General features: G+C 33.8%; 6 protein-coding genes across 6 annotated transcripts in view; all 6 read right to left on the bottom strand.

Moving 5' to 3' along the window:
* Positions 1-6: 6 nt before the first annotated feature.
* On the bottom strand, positions 7-3,312 carry LOC100744262 (odorant receptor 9a-like). Its single transcript, XM_003492289.4, has 7 exons — positions 3,205-3,312; positions 2,642-2,908; positions 1,686-2,172; positions 1,218-1,317; positions 1,025-1,147; positions 352-507; positions 7-265 (listed from the first exon to the last, which is right to left on the bottom strand). The coding sequence occupies exons 1-7, from the start codon at positions 3,218-3,220 to the stop codon at positions 206-208; spliced, it is 1,209 nt and encodes a 402-aa protein (XP_003492337.3). The 5' UTR covers positions 3,221-3,312; the 3' UTR covers positions 7-205.
* Positions 3,313-5,659: 2,347 nt separating this feature from the next.
* Positions 5,660-8,212, bottom strand: LOC100746426 (odorant receptor 4-like). The gene is made up of 5 exons (XM_033322802.1): positions 7,420-8,212; positions 6,673-7,123; positions 6,331-6,430; positions 6,106-6,228; positions 5,660-6,030 (listed from the first exon to the last, which is right to left on the bottom strand). The coding sequence occupies exons 1-5, from the start codon at positions 7,634-7,636 to the stop codon at positions 5,851-5,853; spliced, it is 1,071 nt and encodes a 356-aa protein (XP_033178693.1). The 5' UTR covers positions 7,637-8,212; the 3' UTR covers positions 5,660-5,850.
* A 412-nt stretch (positions 8,213-8,624) lies between these two features.
* LOC105681238 lies at positions 8,625-10,794 on the bottom strand. Its single transcript, XM_033322801.1, has 4 exons — positions 10,210-10,794; positions 9,888-10,038; positions 9,703-9,825; positions 8,625-9,628 (listed from the first exon to the last, which is right to left on the bottom strand). The coding sequence occupies exons 1-4, from the start codon at positions 10,644-10,646 to the stop codon at positions 9,446-9,448; spliced, it is 894 nt and encodes a 297-aa protein (XP_033178692.1). The 5' UTR covers positions 10,647-10,794; the 3' UTR covers positions 8,625-9,445.
* Positions 10,795-10,855: 61 nt separating this feature from the next.
* Positions 10,856-11,236, bottom strand: LOC117152116. Its single transcript, XM_033322793.1, has one exon. It carries the CDS (start codon positions 11,167-11,169, stop codon positions 10,870-10,872), a length of 300 nt encoding a protein of 99 aa, XP_033178684.1. The 5' UTR covers positions 11,170-11,236; the 3' UTR covers positions 10,856-10,869.
* A 2,178-nt stretch (positions 11,237-13,414) lies between these two features.
* On the bottom strand, positions 13,415-14,735 carry LOC105681237. Its single transcript, XM_024370159.2, has one exon. It carries the CDS (start codon positions 13,960-13,962, stop codon positions 13,576-13,578), a length of 387 nt encoding a protein of 128 aa, XP_024225927.1. The 5' UTR covers positions 13,963-14,735; the 3' UTR covers positions 13,415-13,575.
* A 69-nt stretch (positions 14,736-14,804) lies between these two features.
* Positions 14,805-16,708, bottom strand: part of LOC100746311 (odorant receptor 22c-like) — a 2,866-nt gene continuing 962 nt past the window's right edge. Inside the window, exons 3-7 of the mRNA XM_033322800.1 lie at positions 16,528-16,703; positions 16,200-16,299; positions 15,964-16,086; positions 15,734-15,892; positions 14,805-15,036 (exon numbers count right to left, since the gene is read on the bottom strand). Of these exons, the coding sequence (XP_033178691.1) occupies positions 14,980-15,036; positions 15,734-15,892; positions 15,964-16,086; positions 16,200-16,299; positions 16,528-16,703 (615 nt within the window). The 3' untranslated portion in view covers positions 14,805-14,979. The remainder of the gene's footprint in view (positions 15,037-15,733; positions 15,893-15,963; positions 16,087-16,199; positions 16,300-16,527; positions 16,704-16,708) is intronic.

The following is a 16,708-nucleotide window of genomic DNA, read 5'->3' as shown; positions in this document are numbered from 1 at the left end:
GATTTTCTTTTTGTGATGTAGAGAATATTCACTTTCTCGGTTAGTCTTGTGTTGTAACGTTTAATACGCTCAAGTTTTACATACGGTACCGTGATGTGTCGTAACTGTGATAACATTTCGTTCAAATAATTGTAGATGAGCAATCGTACAGATCAGGGTACGTATTCTAAAGATGAGTTTGCAACTTGACTACGGATAAACAAGTCTAATCGTTATTTGCAACTGTTAGTAACACCGAAAGGTATCCCATCGCTGTTTTCAGAATCTAAAACAAGATTTAAGTGATTTTACTGATGAAAGTGAATTATGTACTTCGATAGCCGTGGTTTATGAGTCGATATTTGTACATACGGTACTGAACAGTTCCATAGAGAAGATACCAAATTTGCCTGCAGTCAAACAAAGTGGACGAGTGGACCGGTTCATGATGAATAGAAGACATTTGGTTTGAGAAGGTGAGACGTTGTACCAATTCGATTCGTACGCGCTATTGCTCATTTCTCTACTCTGAAACCATCCAAAGTAACTTTTCTACTTCCTTCGTGAGCCTCTGCTTCATTCGTTTGTTCGTCGAGCATCGATGAATTAAAAAGAATTATAATTATCTTGACGTTTGTGAGATTTTCGTTCAAATGTACGAAATGTACGAAATGTATTTCTGTGTACTTTTTTTAAATATAAATTAAAAATCTAGATACGTGTGTGTGTGTCTATTATCTCTTCAAACAGATGATTGTAAGATTATTATGTATCTATTCTATGATTATTGAAAGTATTGTGTTCACATTTATCATTTTTTATTTGGACAATAATAAATTAGTAACAAGCGATGCTATAAAAATGTATTCTATTACGGTTCGGATTTCATGGTTTATAACACGATTCAGATAATTGTTGATTTCTGAGAGACGAGTCAGACATTAAAACTCTATGCACGATTTCCAATTTACAAGGAGCATGAGATCGGATCTATCAGAACTCAGTTATGAATATGTTGATTACAGTGGCATGAAGGATTACTTACTTGAATGAGAAGCATCTCGCCTATGTAACAATACAGATACACGTGTACAAGGATGAAGCAGACGAAGAGGACAAAGAAAACCAGTTGAAAGTTGAAGATTCCATTTTCGTTTTTAATCAATACCTGGTTAATTTGCGTTATTACTGTGATCTTACAACCACGGAGTACAAAGAATATAGTAAACGTAACTTACGTTGAAGAACAAGAAACCTTGAAAGCATATTTCGATGGTACACAGTAACATCTGTAGCAACAATAGCGTACTAAAGCATTTTTCGATCGTCTGTGCATGCCTTTAATAAAAATGTTTACCGAGATTAGTGTTTCAGATTGGAATGTTAGAAAATGAAATATTATAATATTGAAATACTAGGATAGGATAATTTTAAGCATTGGAATATTAACAAATGATAGCCTTGGATACACGTTAAATATTGAAATATGGTAATATCAAAATACATCATGGTATCGAAGAAGAATTGAGATTATCATAGTATAAAAGAAAACTCAAATTTCCTAGTATTGTTCTTAAGAACAAAATAATGCACATTTAATACGTTAAGGAATATCCTTGGAATATGTTATAAGGATCGTTTTAGAAATCTATTATATAATAATCTAATATGTAAAAAGCTAGTAAATATCGAGATATGCTATTCACCAGTTCAGATGCTCGTGCTTGGTAATAATCCAAACCAACTCCTTTCGAAACTCATCTATGCTTCTATTTCCTTCCTCGCCGTCCAATAATCTTGTTAATTTCTTCCTTAAAATTTCAAATTGTCCACATATATGCAGGACTAACATAGCGATAAAAGTGTCGACAGTGGTATAGCAAATAGTAGCTGAATATCCCGCAATTACTTGAGCAAAATTGGTCATTAACAATATCGGTACTGGTCGAATGTTATAGGGAAAATATCCAGGATACAAGCTCAAATGATCCCGGTTTTCATGTAATCTATCAGAAAGATAGACGCTAATAGATCGAAGGCTTAAATATGCAGTGACCATTGTGAGAGTTAATATTGAACACCAGACGGAAATAAAGTTCGCAGGTTTAGCCATCTTCAGCATCGCTGTCTTTTCTTCTTCCGTCTTCGCACTGCGCCAGTCATCGTAGAAAGACTTCATGATAGGTTTGAAAGCTTGAAATATAATCCAATTAATTTGTTAAATGGCCTATTAACTCGTATCACTTCAATGTGTAAACAACAAGATTTTTGCAAGATAACACCACTAAAGGACAACTTTTATATATATTAACGAAACAAAAGACCTTACCGAGTTTTTAGGTATAAGTAACATAAGTAACGCAATAAGTACACAAGTAACATAATATCAAAAAAATATAAAATAATATAATCGCTAATAACCAAGCAGTTGATGTAATTTAAATACCAAAAACAAAAAGAAATCTGTGCAAGAACGTAAAAGATTCCAGTGTAGTTATTTCTCTTAAATTCAAAGTTTATTCTTTGCTCATATTGAGGGGACTGGTAATATTTCCAGAGCAAAATCGCTGTTCTGCGAGAAATGTGATTTAACAAATCTAATAAAATTTAAGCGCGCAACATTGTAATTGTTTAGTAGATCGCTTGTCCTCTTTATACGTACAGTCTTTGTAGTACCAAGCAAAGATCAGCTTTATCATAGCGTTTATACCAGGGATATTAGCTGTTGACAGATTTTCTGTCACCAACTCAAGATTCCCCCATATGAAAAATAGGTTCGCACTCTGCGGTCCAGTTCCAAATATAGTTATTATGGACAAATAAATTAGAGCCTTGAAATGTGACAATCGTTCGTCAGTTCTTCCCGGTTCCGGCCAGATGCCAATTAGTTCCATATTCCAACGATTCCATCCTATGGCTGTTTTCAATCCTCAAAAGTAAACGAGTTCGTGGAAAATCTTACGCTTATTGAATACTACGAGATATTAAAGTTAGTTTAGAATGATCATATTTTTTATAATAAAAATTAAGTGATAGCAAAAATTCATGTTGTATATCTTTTATAAATATAAAGGGTGATTCTATTAACTGAGATATGCTGCAACTTTTTAAAGCGAAATTCGAATGTTACTATACAATTTATTCTTCATTGTATTTTTCTTTTTAGGTATCCCATGACATATCCGAAGATTAAGTAAAATTCACGAAAATAATTAAAAATGATACCTGCATCGAAGTCCATTAGAAGTACACACACGTCAGCTGCACGATCAAATGACTGCCGCGAATTTCTCGTACTTTACACGAAAGAAAAATGCCTGCCCCTCTTGGTACGTGAGAAACCACCTCATGTGAAAATGTTACAACTTCCAAGTAGTACGAGCAAACTTCGAAGTTTCGCGTCTACGAGGATAGACAAATTTTTTTAACCGTCTTCGCCTGCTAACAAACTGTCTTTAACTTAACTACTCACTGGATACTTTATGTCTTCATCGTTGAATAATTGATTGCCTTTATTGAGAAACTTTTACCATGGATCATACTACGTTTTTATTCACATTTATGTGTTAAATTCGATGCGAAACTCCTTCACATTTGTAAACAGAGGCTTGTTCGCAGTACATGAACAGAGGTAACGTAGGACATTTTTAACTAACTTTAATATACTTCAATCAATTTCAATTTCAATTATTACTGCGTTTCTTGTATTTTTCGTGCCTCGATGTTGTTTTCGTTTCAACCAAGAAATTGAGTTACAATGTTTTAAGAAAATCTTTAGCATGCAAGTGAGACAAGAACACATACATATCAATATTATATGGAAACAAATTGTATCAGGAAAATATGAGACAAAGCGAGGTTCATTTAATAATAAAAATAAGAAAGCACCTTCTTAATTAAAAGGATAAGGTAGAAAATTGTCAAAAAATGGAAAAATGTGTAGTTATGTATGAATTATTTTATATAATACCATTAAATTGCACACAAACATTATTACTTTTTGCATACAGCACAGTAATATACTACTTAGGCAATTATTTACAATCGATAAAATAGGAGGATAAACGATTCCGCCAGAAATATTGCAAATTTCGATCACTAAACTAAACCTACTATCCAATCTGAGCCATCAAATTTTATTGATACCTATATCACCATGATCACCTATATCACCTATATCACCACTTTTTGTTAATTGTAGGTAAATGTCAAAGATGTCGGTAAAACCAAAAAACGAACAGATCTCGAATGACTCGAATCGAACTATACGGCGAATGCTATCACCGGCCGCAAAATTGACGATTTCTCAGCTCCGATTTTCTCCAAGGTTAAAGACGAGGGGCAAGTACACGGTTAGCCGAACCTAGAGGAGGAATCCAAACGGTAAGTTTTTTTTTTAAAGAAAGTATTTCTTAGCTTCGGCTTTTTTTCGAAGGAGAGTAGAAATACCATGCTATGCATATTATGCATAATGTGAATTATGTGGAACTGCTAAATGCTAATTTCAACCCACTAAAAAAACTGCCCTTACACTCTCCATAAATGCTGCTTTGACACTATTAGCGTACTACTGGTCTGACCTGAAGACACAGAAAATCATATCCCCGTATCACATGCGTGACTGTCATTGGTTTGTATCGGCGCACGAATTTATAAACCAAGCATAGGGGATGCGAATGACGCGAAGAACCTTCCCCTAACTTGTGTACTCACCTGACGGCTGTCACAGCAAACCACATACTTTCTGTAAACCTTTGCTGATATGTGTGTTAATAGTTTGGTATAAAATGGGTATAGCAAAAGCATTTATGCATTACAAGTATACATATATCGAGTAGGATCATCAACTCGTTGGCGTAGGATCCAGGAAGAATTGTACCAAGCTTCACTAAACTACACACACGTACATTGTTTTGCCAGCAAACTCGGAAGTCTGCTCATTTTTTATCTGTACGCGTCAAAGCAAACGGTGACCAACTTTTCTTTGTTCTCAACAATTGTGATGGGAAAAATGTCGATCTGCGAAAAGAGGGAAAGATGATATCTTTAAGGTTTCCTAAGAGGCACTCGTGGTCTCGAGGAATCTCTTTAATAATTAATAATTTTATTACTTTACACAGTATTTAATTTTTTTGTTTCGCCATTTTAATTCTCATTACTTTGAGATATAATTTATCATTTAGAGAAATATACTAAAATATTCTTTTTGTAACGCTTTTTTTATCAAGCTGATGGACGGTTGTAAAATTCACAGGTGTATCGGATCGTCTATTATTTATTTTTCATTGCGTATAGGACAGAAACATACCCCATCGAGGTTTTTATGACCTGAATACAAAAAAAAAATGTTGTTCTGTATATGTTTATGTAAATGTGAGATATTATACATATATATACATATTTTTGATTATTATCCATCTTCACACTCCGGATAAATGATTTGCATTACATATTTTTCTAATCTCTGCTCATTCCGAAACGTGTTTGAGAATACTGTTACATCTAAAGGCTTACACGCATCTACTTATTTTATATCTAAGCTAAATCTTAAACAAATAGGGTGTTCACGAATTTATTAGCCAGCTTTTTTCTTGGTATTTTCCAAATGGCATGTATTAGAAAAAAAATTGTCAGGAAAAAGTTTTACGATTTCCTATGACCAATATAACAGCGTATATCACTTTTTTATACTTGCAGTATTCTTTTAGAAACGATAGTGACATACGTGTCACAGCTACAGCTATTTAAGCCCATCGTCTCCACAAATCGCTTCATATGACATAAAAAGACATGCAGCAGTCTATTTAAAGGATCGAAAATGATCTTCATTTCCGAAATAATAGTACATAAAAATACTACCTGTAAATTGTATTATAACTCGTTTACACTTACCTGACAGTAAAGCGCAAAAGTAAAGGAACAAAATCTGCCTGCTGTAATTTGTAAGGGTGAAGACGTGGCACGGCACATAATAATTACAAGCCATCTTGCATTCTTGGGAGATAAATTGTACCATTTTGTACTGTAGGCTATGTTAGCTATTTCTGTACTCTGAAAAAACTGAAAATTTGAATAATTTCTCATCACTAGAAACGGCAATATTCATTTTTCTTTTCTAAAAAATACCTCGGCTGCTAGTTTTTCTCCCATGTAACAATATAGGAACAGTTGCAACATCACGTAAAATACGTATATCAATAAGAACGAAATTTGAAAAATCATGTCTTCCACTGTATTCTCTCCTAACGACTGCACATTAAATTATGAGAAAAATGATATATTATTTTGTAATACCTTTTGAAATTTTTTTATATTATATGCACTTGAAAAAAGATATGTTTTTCATCGTACCATCATAACTTGGTAAAACTGAGAACATATCTGAATGGTGCAACTCAGCATTTGAAACAGAAGCATCATGTTAAAGGAATTCTCTATCCTTCCCGCGAACCTTAGTTGTACACATGACAAGATTAATAGTTAGCAAATGACAGCAACGTTATGAGTTTAAAGGTTGAGACGAAGAAAATGTTCAGACGAAGAAACGAAAAGACGAACATACAATGGTTTTACATTGATGAACTTAAACATCGAAAATTAACATTCCATGCATACGCTTACTCTAATTTATTCTCTTCGCTGTATATATTGCCTAGTATCTTCAACAAAATAACAAATTTCCTTAATACGAACCTATTTATATATTCATGCTTTTCGACAATCTTCTGCATCTTCATTTCTATATTTTTCTTATCGTACGAATCAATCCTCCCTAAATCTTGCCTCAAAATCGAAAGCTGTCCGCAGACGTGGAAAATCAGTAGGACAACGAGAGTATCTACAGTTGTGTACGTATTCGCTGCATAAATGGCAGCCACGTATTGACCGATCATCGTCAATTCGAAATTTGGACTGATGCTAGTGTTGTATGGGAAATAACCACGAAGGAATAGTGTAATGTCGTTATTTTTCATGCTAGACAATCGTGCAGGCACAAAAGCGAGAATTACGATGTTGACCATCAATGTGCTTCCTATTGTAATCTTTCTAGTGATCCTCGCGGTGTTCACCATTGTTTCTCGTTCGATATTAGTCGTCACTGCGTCCCAGTCATTGGCCATGTATCTCAGTAGAGACTTTAACGCTTGGAAGAGGAGGAAATGGTAGATAAAATACGTCTTAATAGATCCTTTTGTGTAACAATTAGAATAATATTAAAGAATATTTTAAAATATTACCTAAATAGATAAGAGAATATGACAAAATAGAACAGTACAATGAGATTTATAAGCTGCATATGTGGTAGTAATTAGTATGTGGTAATTAGTATTAGTGGTAATTAGTATTAGTATGCGGTAGTAATTTTAATTAATTAAAAAAAGAAGACAAATCCATATTTATTGTTTAATTTGTTGTTGTGTAATTTTCTGAAATGCTTACGTATGCCGTTGATCCAAACAGTCAGAGTCTTCATGAGGGAAACCATGACGGTAATATTAGTCGATAGATTCTCGATCACCAAATCAGAGTCACCGGCGATCATAGGAAGGTTAATTGTTTGTGGAGCACATGCGAAGCACAGCATTATGATACACGGTAATAGAACGAGGTAACTGGAAGTTCGGTTCCATTTCCTCTCTTCCGGCCAGATACCCATAAACTTCAGCAGGTTGTAATTCCAAGCGTACACATTGTTTAAATCTACATCTCTATCTATAAATAGGTACTTAAAAAATAATTCACAGTCGCAAGATTAAATATGTCATATTTCTCTTCCACTATCCATAGTAATATCTAAAATTATAGTCTCCAGTTTTAGTTATTTTGTATTATTTTCAATTATTCACTTTTTATTTTCAACGATTAAAGTGATAAAAGAGAAATTTCTGCTAATCTCGCTGGTTTTTACCAATATTTATTAGGTAATATGTGAAATTACCTCGTTGGATATCCATAGAGGCCCGTTTTCCCATAACTGAGCCACCTGCTCTCACGTTCAAAAGCTACTCCGACGGTTTCCTCAGCGCGCGTCCCCTTCATGCGCATTATGATATCAATTATTCGTGAATGCGTAGTTCAGCGTCGCTCTCAACTTTATGTCTCAGTAAGTTGGATCTGTCATTACAGTTTGACTGTTACAAGTATGTATTTATCTGTAATTATTCACAACCTCCTCCACGATACGAGGAAATAAAAGAGAAGCAGGTGATGCCTGCGCTTTTGCAGCTTTCTTACACTACCGACCACTCTAAGCTTTTTTGTTATATCTTGGGCTAGAATTAGCAATAATCAGAATTTAAAAAATATGTTTGTAATACAAATGGACTTAATAAAAGGAGTGATATTAATTTTGTGAAACTCAGTATGTAGAATTGACAACATTTTTGGTAAATTGACAACTTGATAAAAAGAATTTGACGTGTACTGGTCGACTACTGATTTGTTGGATGCTGGACGAGAAACATGTGGAAACCTTTTAGATTGTAATGTATATAACATACAAAGAAAATTGAAAAGTTGGGGCAGGTAATTACAATTAATAGATTAGATATAGTATACATAATAAAGAAATAGTAAAAATCATTTACTTACCTGACAAATAAAATATCAGCACGTCAAAATGTACAAGTTTAAAATGTCAGAACAGCGAAAGCTGTGGAACAAACAATATGATTCCGAAATATGTTGCACAGGATCGTTATATTCATTTTTTCATTCAAATAAAATTGCTAATACCTGGTGAAAAAAAGTAGAACTAATTTTGGTCGCTATTGTACGACGGTCGGTACCGTACGACTCTCCCCTACATACATTTACTTATTTTTCGGCTTCGCAGTCCGAAAAGAGAGACTTGGATTACATATTTTTCAAACTCTCATTCAATCCTATACTTCTTCTGGAGTATCGTCGCATCTAAAGACTTGCACATATATTATCACACATATAAAAAAATTACATACGCCATTATGTTGCTTACAAATAACAGTAACACTTGTTCCTTATTCATTTTATCCTCATACTTAACGTTTACGATAAGAACGCTGTCTAGAAATACCGTGAACACCGTGTACATATTTTTTCATCTCTTAATCTATATACCATATCGCATATCTATTTTTTAGTTTAGTTCTCTATATTCTCTATACTCGTACGCTTTTTTCTTCTACTATATCCATCTCTCTTAATACGCTAGAATGTAACCTATAGCATTTAAATTGCGAGATATTTTTGTGTCTTTTACACAGGATGTGTTTCAGAATTTGGTACCTAAATTGTATCGATACATTCTGAGCCTGTAGTCAATGCTGCTAGAATTGATCAGCAATTGAACAGCAATCATCTAATACTCGTTATAATTTTTGTTGTGTCAACAATTGACAATGCGTTATAAATTGGTCACTGTAGCTCTCAGATACTTCGCAATTTATCACAGAATTGTTAAGAAAGTTTGTGTTCGTAAATCGTATTAGGACTCGTTCACGCTTACCTGAGTATATAGCGCTAGAGTAAACCAATAAAATCTGCCTGCTGTAATTTGTAACGGTGAAGATCTGGCACGGCACATAATAATTACAAGCCATCTTGCACTCTTGGGAGGTAAATTGTACCATTCGGCGTAGTACGCCGTGTTAGCTATTTCCGTACTCTGAAAAAATTGCGAATTTTAATAATTTCTCATCACCGAAAACGTCAATTAACTAATTTGCCTTTTATAAGAAATACCTCGGCTGCTAGTTTTTCTCCCATGTAACAATATAGGAACAATTGCAACATCACGTAAACTACGTATAACAACAGAAAGGTAATTTGGAAAATCATGTATTCCATTGCTTCCTCTTCAAATGACTATAAATTAAATTATATCAAAGCTGATGTATTTATTTTAGAAAATTCCTTGATATTTTTACCTTCGTACCATAATGATTTGATAAGACTGAGAGCATATTTGAATAGTGCAACCCAGCATTTGAAGCAGAAGCATCATGTTGAAAGAATTCTCTATCGTTGTCGCGAACCTTAGATGTACGTACGACATGATTAATATTTGCTAAACGGCGGCTAAATTATGCAATTACATGTTAAAACAAAGAAAATAAAAGATAAACGTACAGAAATTTTAAATCGATGAATTTTGATTTAAGATATTAATATTTCATGAATACGCTTATTATAATTTATTCTCCTTACTGTGTAGCTTTCTTACCATTTTCAATAAAACAATATCTTTAGAATACGAACCTGTTAATATATTCATGCTTCTGAATAATTTTCCGCAACTTCGTTTCTACATCTTTCTTATCGTACGAATGAATCTTCTGTAAATCGTCTCTCAAATTCGAAAGCTGTCCACAGACATGAAAAATCAACAGGACGACAAAAGTATCTATAGCTGTGTAGGTATTCGCTGCATAAACAGTAGCGACGAATTGACCGATCATCGTCAATTCGAAATTTGGACTGATGCTAGTGTTGTAGGGGAAATAGCCACGAAAGAACAGTGCGCTGTCGTTGTATCTCATGTTAGATAGTCGTGCAGGTAGAAAAGCGAGAACTACGATGTTAACCATCAATGTGCTTCTCATTGTAGTCTTTCTGGTGATTATCGCAATGTTCACCATTGTTTCCCGTTCGGTTTCGTTCATCACTGTGTCCCAATCGTTGACCATGCACTTTATCAGAGGTCTTAATGCTTGCAAAGAGAAGAAAATGCCAGATAGAGTACGTCTTGAATGCTCGTTTTGTGGAGCAATTAGAATAAGACTAAAGAATATCTTAAAATATAATATAAATAGGTAACAGAATATGATAGAATAAAGCAATAGAATAAGATTTACAAAGTAGATAATTGATAGTGTTTTTAGTTAAATTAACACGATAAATGTATTTTTGTTAATTTTTTAAATACTCACATTTGCCTCTGAACCAAATAACTATTGTCTTCATAAGCGAAAGCGTGATGGTAATGTTAGTCGATAGATTCTCGATCACCAGATCAGAGTCACTCGCGATCATGGTAAGGTTAATTGTTTGTGGAGCACATACGAAGCACAGCATCATGATACACGGTAAAAGAACGAGGTAACTGTAAGCTCGGTACCATTTCCTCTCTTCCGGCCAGATACCCATAAATCTCAGCATGTAATAGTTCCAACCGTACATATACCTTACATCTATATCACTATCTGTCATGAATGGGTACTTAAAGATATTTCAGAACCCTGAGATTAAATATACCTACAATTTTTCTTATTCACTATCTATAATATTATTTTAGAATATAATCTTTATTTTTCTCGTATTTTGAATCTAAATTATTATCATCCAAAGAATAGTTCTGGGCCGTCAAATTTAATATACTGTATTTCTTTTTTTCTGTATGATATATTACTTAAAAATATAAATTTCCTTTTTCTTTTTTTCCCTTTTGCATATTATTCTCATTTACCTATTTATTTATTTCGAATAATTAGGATATTTTGTAAATTAATTTGATAAAACAAAAATATCTGCAGGCACTGCAATATTTTTCGAATATGTTTAATTAAATTTGAAAAATTGTAAAGTTACCTCGTTGGATATCCATAGAGGCATTTTTTCCCATAACTGAACTACCTGTTCTCACGTTCGAAAGCTACTACGACGTTTTCCTCAGCGCGCGTCTCCTTCATGCGCGTTATGATATCAATTATTCGTGAATGCGTAGTTCAGCGCCGTTCTCAACTTTGTCTCTAAGTAAGTTGGATCTATCATTACAGTTTGGCTGCTACAAGTGTTCATCCGCAATTATTCACAACCTCTTCCACAGTACGAGGGAATAAACAGGGAACGCATTGCGTTTTTACAATATTGTTAATTCGACACTATATTCCTTTCATGGATACGATTCAAAGTTTACAAGCAAAAGAATTTTTTCAATTTTATTGAGCAAATATATCACCAGTAATAAACACCTATTATTGAAAGTAAGCGTTTTCGAAGAAATTTGTTTAAATGATAAATACAATATCCAGTAATTTTATAAAATAAAAAATATGTAATTCATAAAATTAAAATTTTCAACTAATAGAATTATATTTATATAGTTTACACTTAAGGGTTAGGTTTAATGCATCACTAGAATTAACTTAGAAAATTCAGATCTGTCAAATTTCCCATTTATACATTAAGACTTCAGGTAGTTTCACAGATCTGTATAAGAGCAGTCTTTCCCTGTTGATTGCAGTGATAAAACGTATAGATAGTTCTACGCTACATATTTATTTATATCTATCTTGTGGTCTTTTATATTGTGTTGTAAATGTGCAAATGCGCATTGTATTCGTGATAGTAATATCACCATTTTCTTGCAATTTTAAAATGTGAAATGCATTTTTCTATTCCATACTTTTTTTTCAGCAAGTTCTCTTCAGGAACTTTTCGTTTTAGGAAGAAATCTTTGGGAGAGATACTATTTCTATAAAGTGTGAGTTTTATCAACATCTCAATTTTTTTATGGTTTTATCAAGTTCTTCGAATGTACAATTTCTTCGTACTAAATCTCTATTCCTTCGGTTAAAAGTATCTTTATCAGATTATATGAATCTTGATACAGAACTCTGAATAGATATCAAAATATTTATTCCGTAAGGAGTGTGATTTTATAAAATACGCAGTGTGCTGTGTTTCCTATTATCCTAAACGAGAACAAACATTTGTCAACCATACGATTGTGTTACTTTTCATCTATCAGTCGATATTTCATAGCTAACCATATGGTAAGATATCAAATAAAAATTTTTAGAACTTGACAAGATATTATTCCGAACTCTTCAGATGCATATTTAAATGTTTGTAGAAGTCCGTGAAAAAATAATTTAGTTCCATGATCGTTTGATTCACAGTATCAAAGAGTTCGAGGGAGAAGGAACTGAACTTTCCAGCTGTTATTTGAAACGATACTTTCGCTCGACACATCACGATAATTAATGAAATGACATCCTTCGGTGGTAAATACCAGTTGCAATCGTACGCTGATTGTCCAATACCTGCACCCTGAAAACAAATCTTCTATTAGAATATTGGAAGCGTAATTTGGAAGAAAGAAATGAAGCTTTTAACCTTTGGACAAATTTTCTATTTATACATAAATAACTCACTTGTCCACGAAGCATTTCACCCATATGGTCATAAATGCGAAGATGTAGCACAGTATAAATTACGTGTATGATGAAAAATATCATTCCAACTATTGGCACGTCCACTTGCATCTGATTTACGGACTAAAACGGAAAAGAAACTGCATTACGTACCAATTTCTTTCCTCGTCGAACAAATGTCAATGTAATATTAACTTTAGCATACGGTTGTCATACGGCATCCAGTCAGAAAATACAACGACGTGTAGATTATAACCCGAACGAGTATGAAACGATCTTCCACGATCACGGCAAACCTTGGAATAAACGCTTCTTTAAATTTGTTTACTAGTTATATCCTAAACGATTTTTCGATCTGATAAATCGACTAACATTTCCTATTTTCTTTCTTTTTTTTTTTTGGAATAATCTCCTTTCACTAATTGGATTGCGAAAGAAATATCTTTCTAATATTCATTTCTTAATTCGCGCAAACATTTTTAGCGTACTGATAAATCGCTTCTACCAACCTAGGCAACTGATTGTCCTGGTTCACAATGAATTCCAGTCGCTCATAGAAGCTTGCGTAATTATTCTGCTTTGTCACGTTAGTTGGATCCTCGAGAGCCATCCTAAGAACAGTTAATTGACCGCACAAGTATAACACGAGAACCGCAAGAAACGTGTCGAAACAAGAATAGCATATCGCGCTTAGCACCGAGCCCATGAATTGTCCCGGCCATGCGATCTCAACATTTTGACTCTTGCTGACGTCGTAAGGGAACGTGGCTGGATGAAGTGCACCTAGATCAGCTTCTGACTCGCTTTGTGTATTACTCTGCAAGCGGGGAAAAAGAAAGGATAGCATTCACGGGTGAAAAACGAAAGAGATGAATGAACGGATACGCATTACGATCACTTATGATCGACAAGCGGATGTTTGGACGCTCCACTGTCTCCTTCGCTGTTCAAAATCGCTACGGTAGCCGCGCACTGAGGAGCCACCGCTTACGCGAAAATTCGCACGTGCCAATTTCAAACATCCACCCTCATATCTGATCGTCCTGACAATATATTAGACCTGACCATCGCAACAAGCGGGTATTGTACACCACTTTATCTAATTTTAATAATTTATCTAGGAATCTGCTAAAAAATTCGCCAAGTACTTATTAATCGTTTTCTTGATGATCCGTGCCAATTAACGTGTATTATATAAGATTTTTTAATATTTGCAAAGGTGGTGTACGTATCCATGTTTATATGTTTATGCAAATGATTATTCGCTATCGAAAAGTGTTTAGAAAAGTAATTTTCGTAACACAATAGCAGAAACATCATTGTTTTTGATTAAAGCTAGCCGTGCTGATACACAGACTGTCATGTATCCTCAGTATGTCCAAGTTTTCGCTTAAAAATAGCGCATAATTGCTGAGAAATGGGGTAAATAGCAGCGAATGAAGATAATATCTAACACGAACACGTTAGTAACAAAAGTACCAGTTGCAGCTACGGTTCATAAACCTATTAAATATCTATCAATGGCATGTCTGCGGTTAGTCTCTTAGCAATCGACTACGAATAGGTTTAACGTTGCTCAAAGTAGCACCCTAAACATAATATCGTTAAAAAAAGAAAAGGAAAAAATTGGAGAATATCCAGGTGCAGAAGGAAAGGTTTTGTGAGAAGTATTCGTGGTATCGAGGAATCTCTTTAGTAATTAATAATTTCATTACTTTCCACAGTGCCTAATTTTTTGTCTCACCATTTTAATTCTCGTTGCTCTGAGATATAATTTATCATTTAGAGAAATATACTAAAATATTCTTATCGTAGCTCTTCTTTTATCAAGTTGATAGACAGTTGTAAAATTTGCAGAAGTACATTATTTATTTTTCATTGCGAGTAGAACGGATACATACCCCATCGAGGTTTTTAAGACCTGAACACAAAGAAAAGATTGCTCTGTATACGTTTATGTAAATATGAGATATCATTACATATTTTTCTAACTCCTACTCATTCCCAAATTTCTGTTGGAATATCGTCACATCTATAGATTTACTCCTATCTATATTCCTCTGACATGTCTGGGACGTATACACATATACCTACGGCTGGTAAATACGTGGACCCTCTGTGTATACCTTAATTTCTCTTAACGTAATATTATATATCTACTTTTTGCCTCGGTTAGAATTCTATGTCCTAAGATCGATATATCACCGCTGCATTTATTCTACTTTTCGATATATCTTCCTCTCTCAATACGCTAGAATCTAAGCAGTCAATTTGTGCGATATTTTTATATCTCTTACATAAGATGTGTTCCAGGATTTACTAACTAATCTTTATCGATACATATCTTCCAAGGATAGAATCTGTCCTGATAGAATTGCAGCAAGAATCATCTAATACTTCTCTCAAACAGGATACCTATATTTTACATGTATATAGAATTCTTATATTGCAACTATTTGAATAAAATTGAACATTTTTCATATGGACACAATCTCTGTCCAAAAATTGGCACAACGTTATAAATTAGTCATTGTATCTCTCGGATACGTCGCAATTTATCCAGAGAATTTTAGGAAAATTTGTATCCGTTAATTGAATTATACCCGCTTTACGCTTACCTGAGAGTATAGCACTAAAGTAAAGCAACAAAATCTGCCAGCTGTAATTTGTAAGGGTGAAGACCTGGCACGGCACATGATAATTACAAGCCATCTTGCATTCTTGGGAGGTAAATTGTACCATTCGGCATTGTACGCAGTGTTGGCAATTTCTGTACTCTGAAAAAAATTGCAAATTTTATTTTCCAAAACGTCGATTGATCCATTTTTTATTTATAAAAAGTATGTACCTCGACAGTTAGCTTTTCTCCCATGTAACAATATAAGAGCAATTGCAACATCACGTAAATTACGTATATCAACAGGAACGTAATTTGCAAAATCATATGTTCTATTGCTTCCTCTCCAAGTGACTATAAATTAAATTATGAGAAAAATGATGTATTATTTTGTTATTATAATACTTTTTGCTGTATCCTTCGACAATGCATTATCCATTTGGAAATGAATGTTTTATTCTTCGTACCATAAGAACTTGATAAGTCTGAGAACATAGCTGAGTGGTGCAACCGAGCATTTGAAACAGAAGCATCATGTTGAAAGATTTCTCTATCGTTTCCGCGAACCTTAAATATACATACGACGCGATTAATAATTGTCAGATGTTAACATTATGCATTTATAGGTTAAGACAAAGAAAGTAAAAGGTGGACTTAGAAAGATTTTAAATTCACGAATTTAATTTCGGTACTTAGTATTTCATGATTCTTCTGATTATAATTCATACTCATTACTGTGCTTCTTCAATCTTTCTTTCCATCGTCAACAAAAGAACGATTTTTTCTAATACAAACCTATTAATATATACATGCTTTTGCACGATCTGCTGTAATTTTATTTCTACATTTTTGTCATCACACGAATGAATCTTCCTTAGATCGTCTCTCAGAATCGAAAGTTGTCCACAAACATGAAAAATCAACAGGACGACAAAAGTATCTACCGTTGTATAAGTTATGGCTGCATAAAGAGCAG

Source organism: Bombus impatiens, unplaced genomic scaffold (assembly GCF_000188095.3).
Source record: "Bombus impatiens unplaced genomic scaffold, BIMP_2.2 scf_0670, whole genome shotgun sequence".
NCBI classification, from domain to species: domain Eukaryota; kingdom Metazoa; phylum Arthropoda; class Insecta; order Hymenoptera; family Apidae; genus Bombus; species Bombus impatiens.
This window is presented reverse-complemented; position numbering and strand designations above follow the sequence as displayed.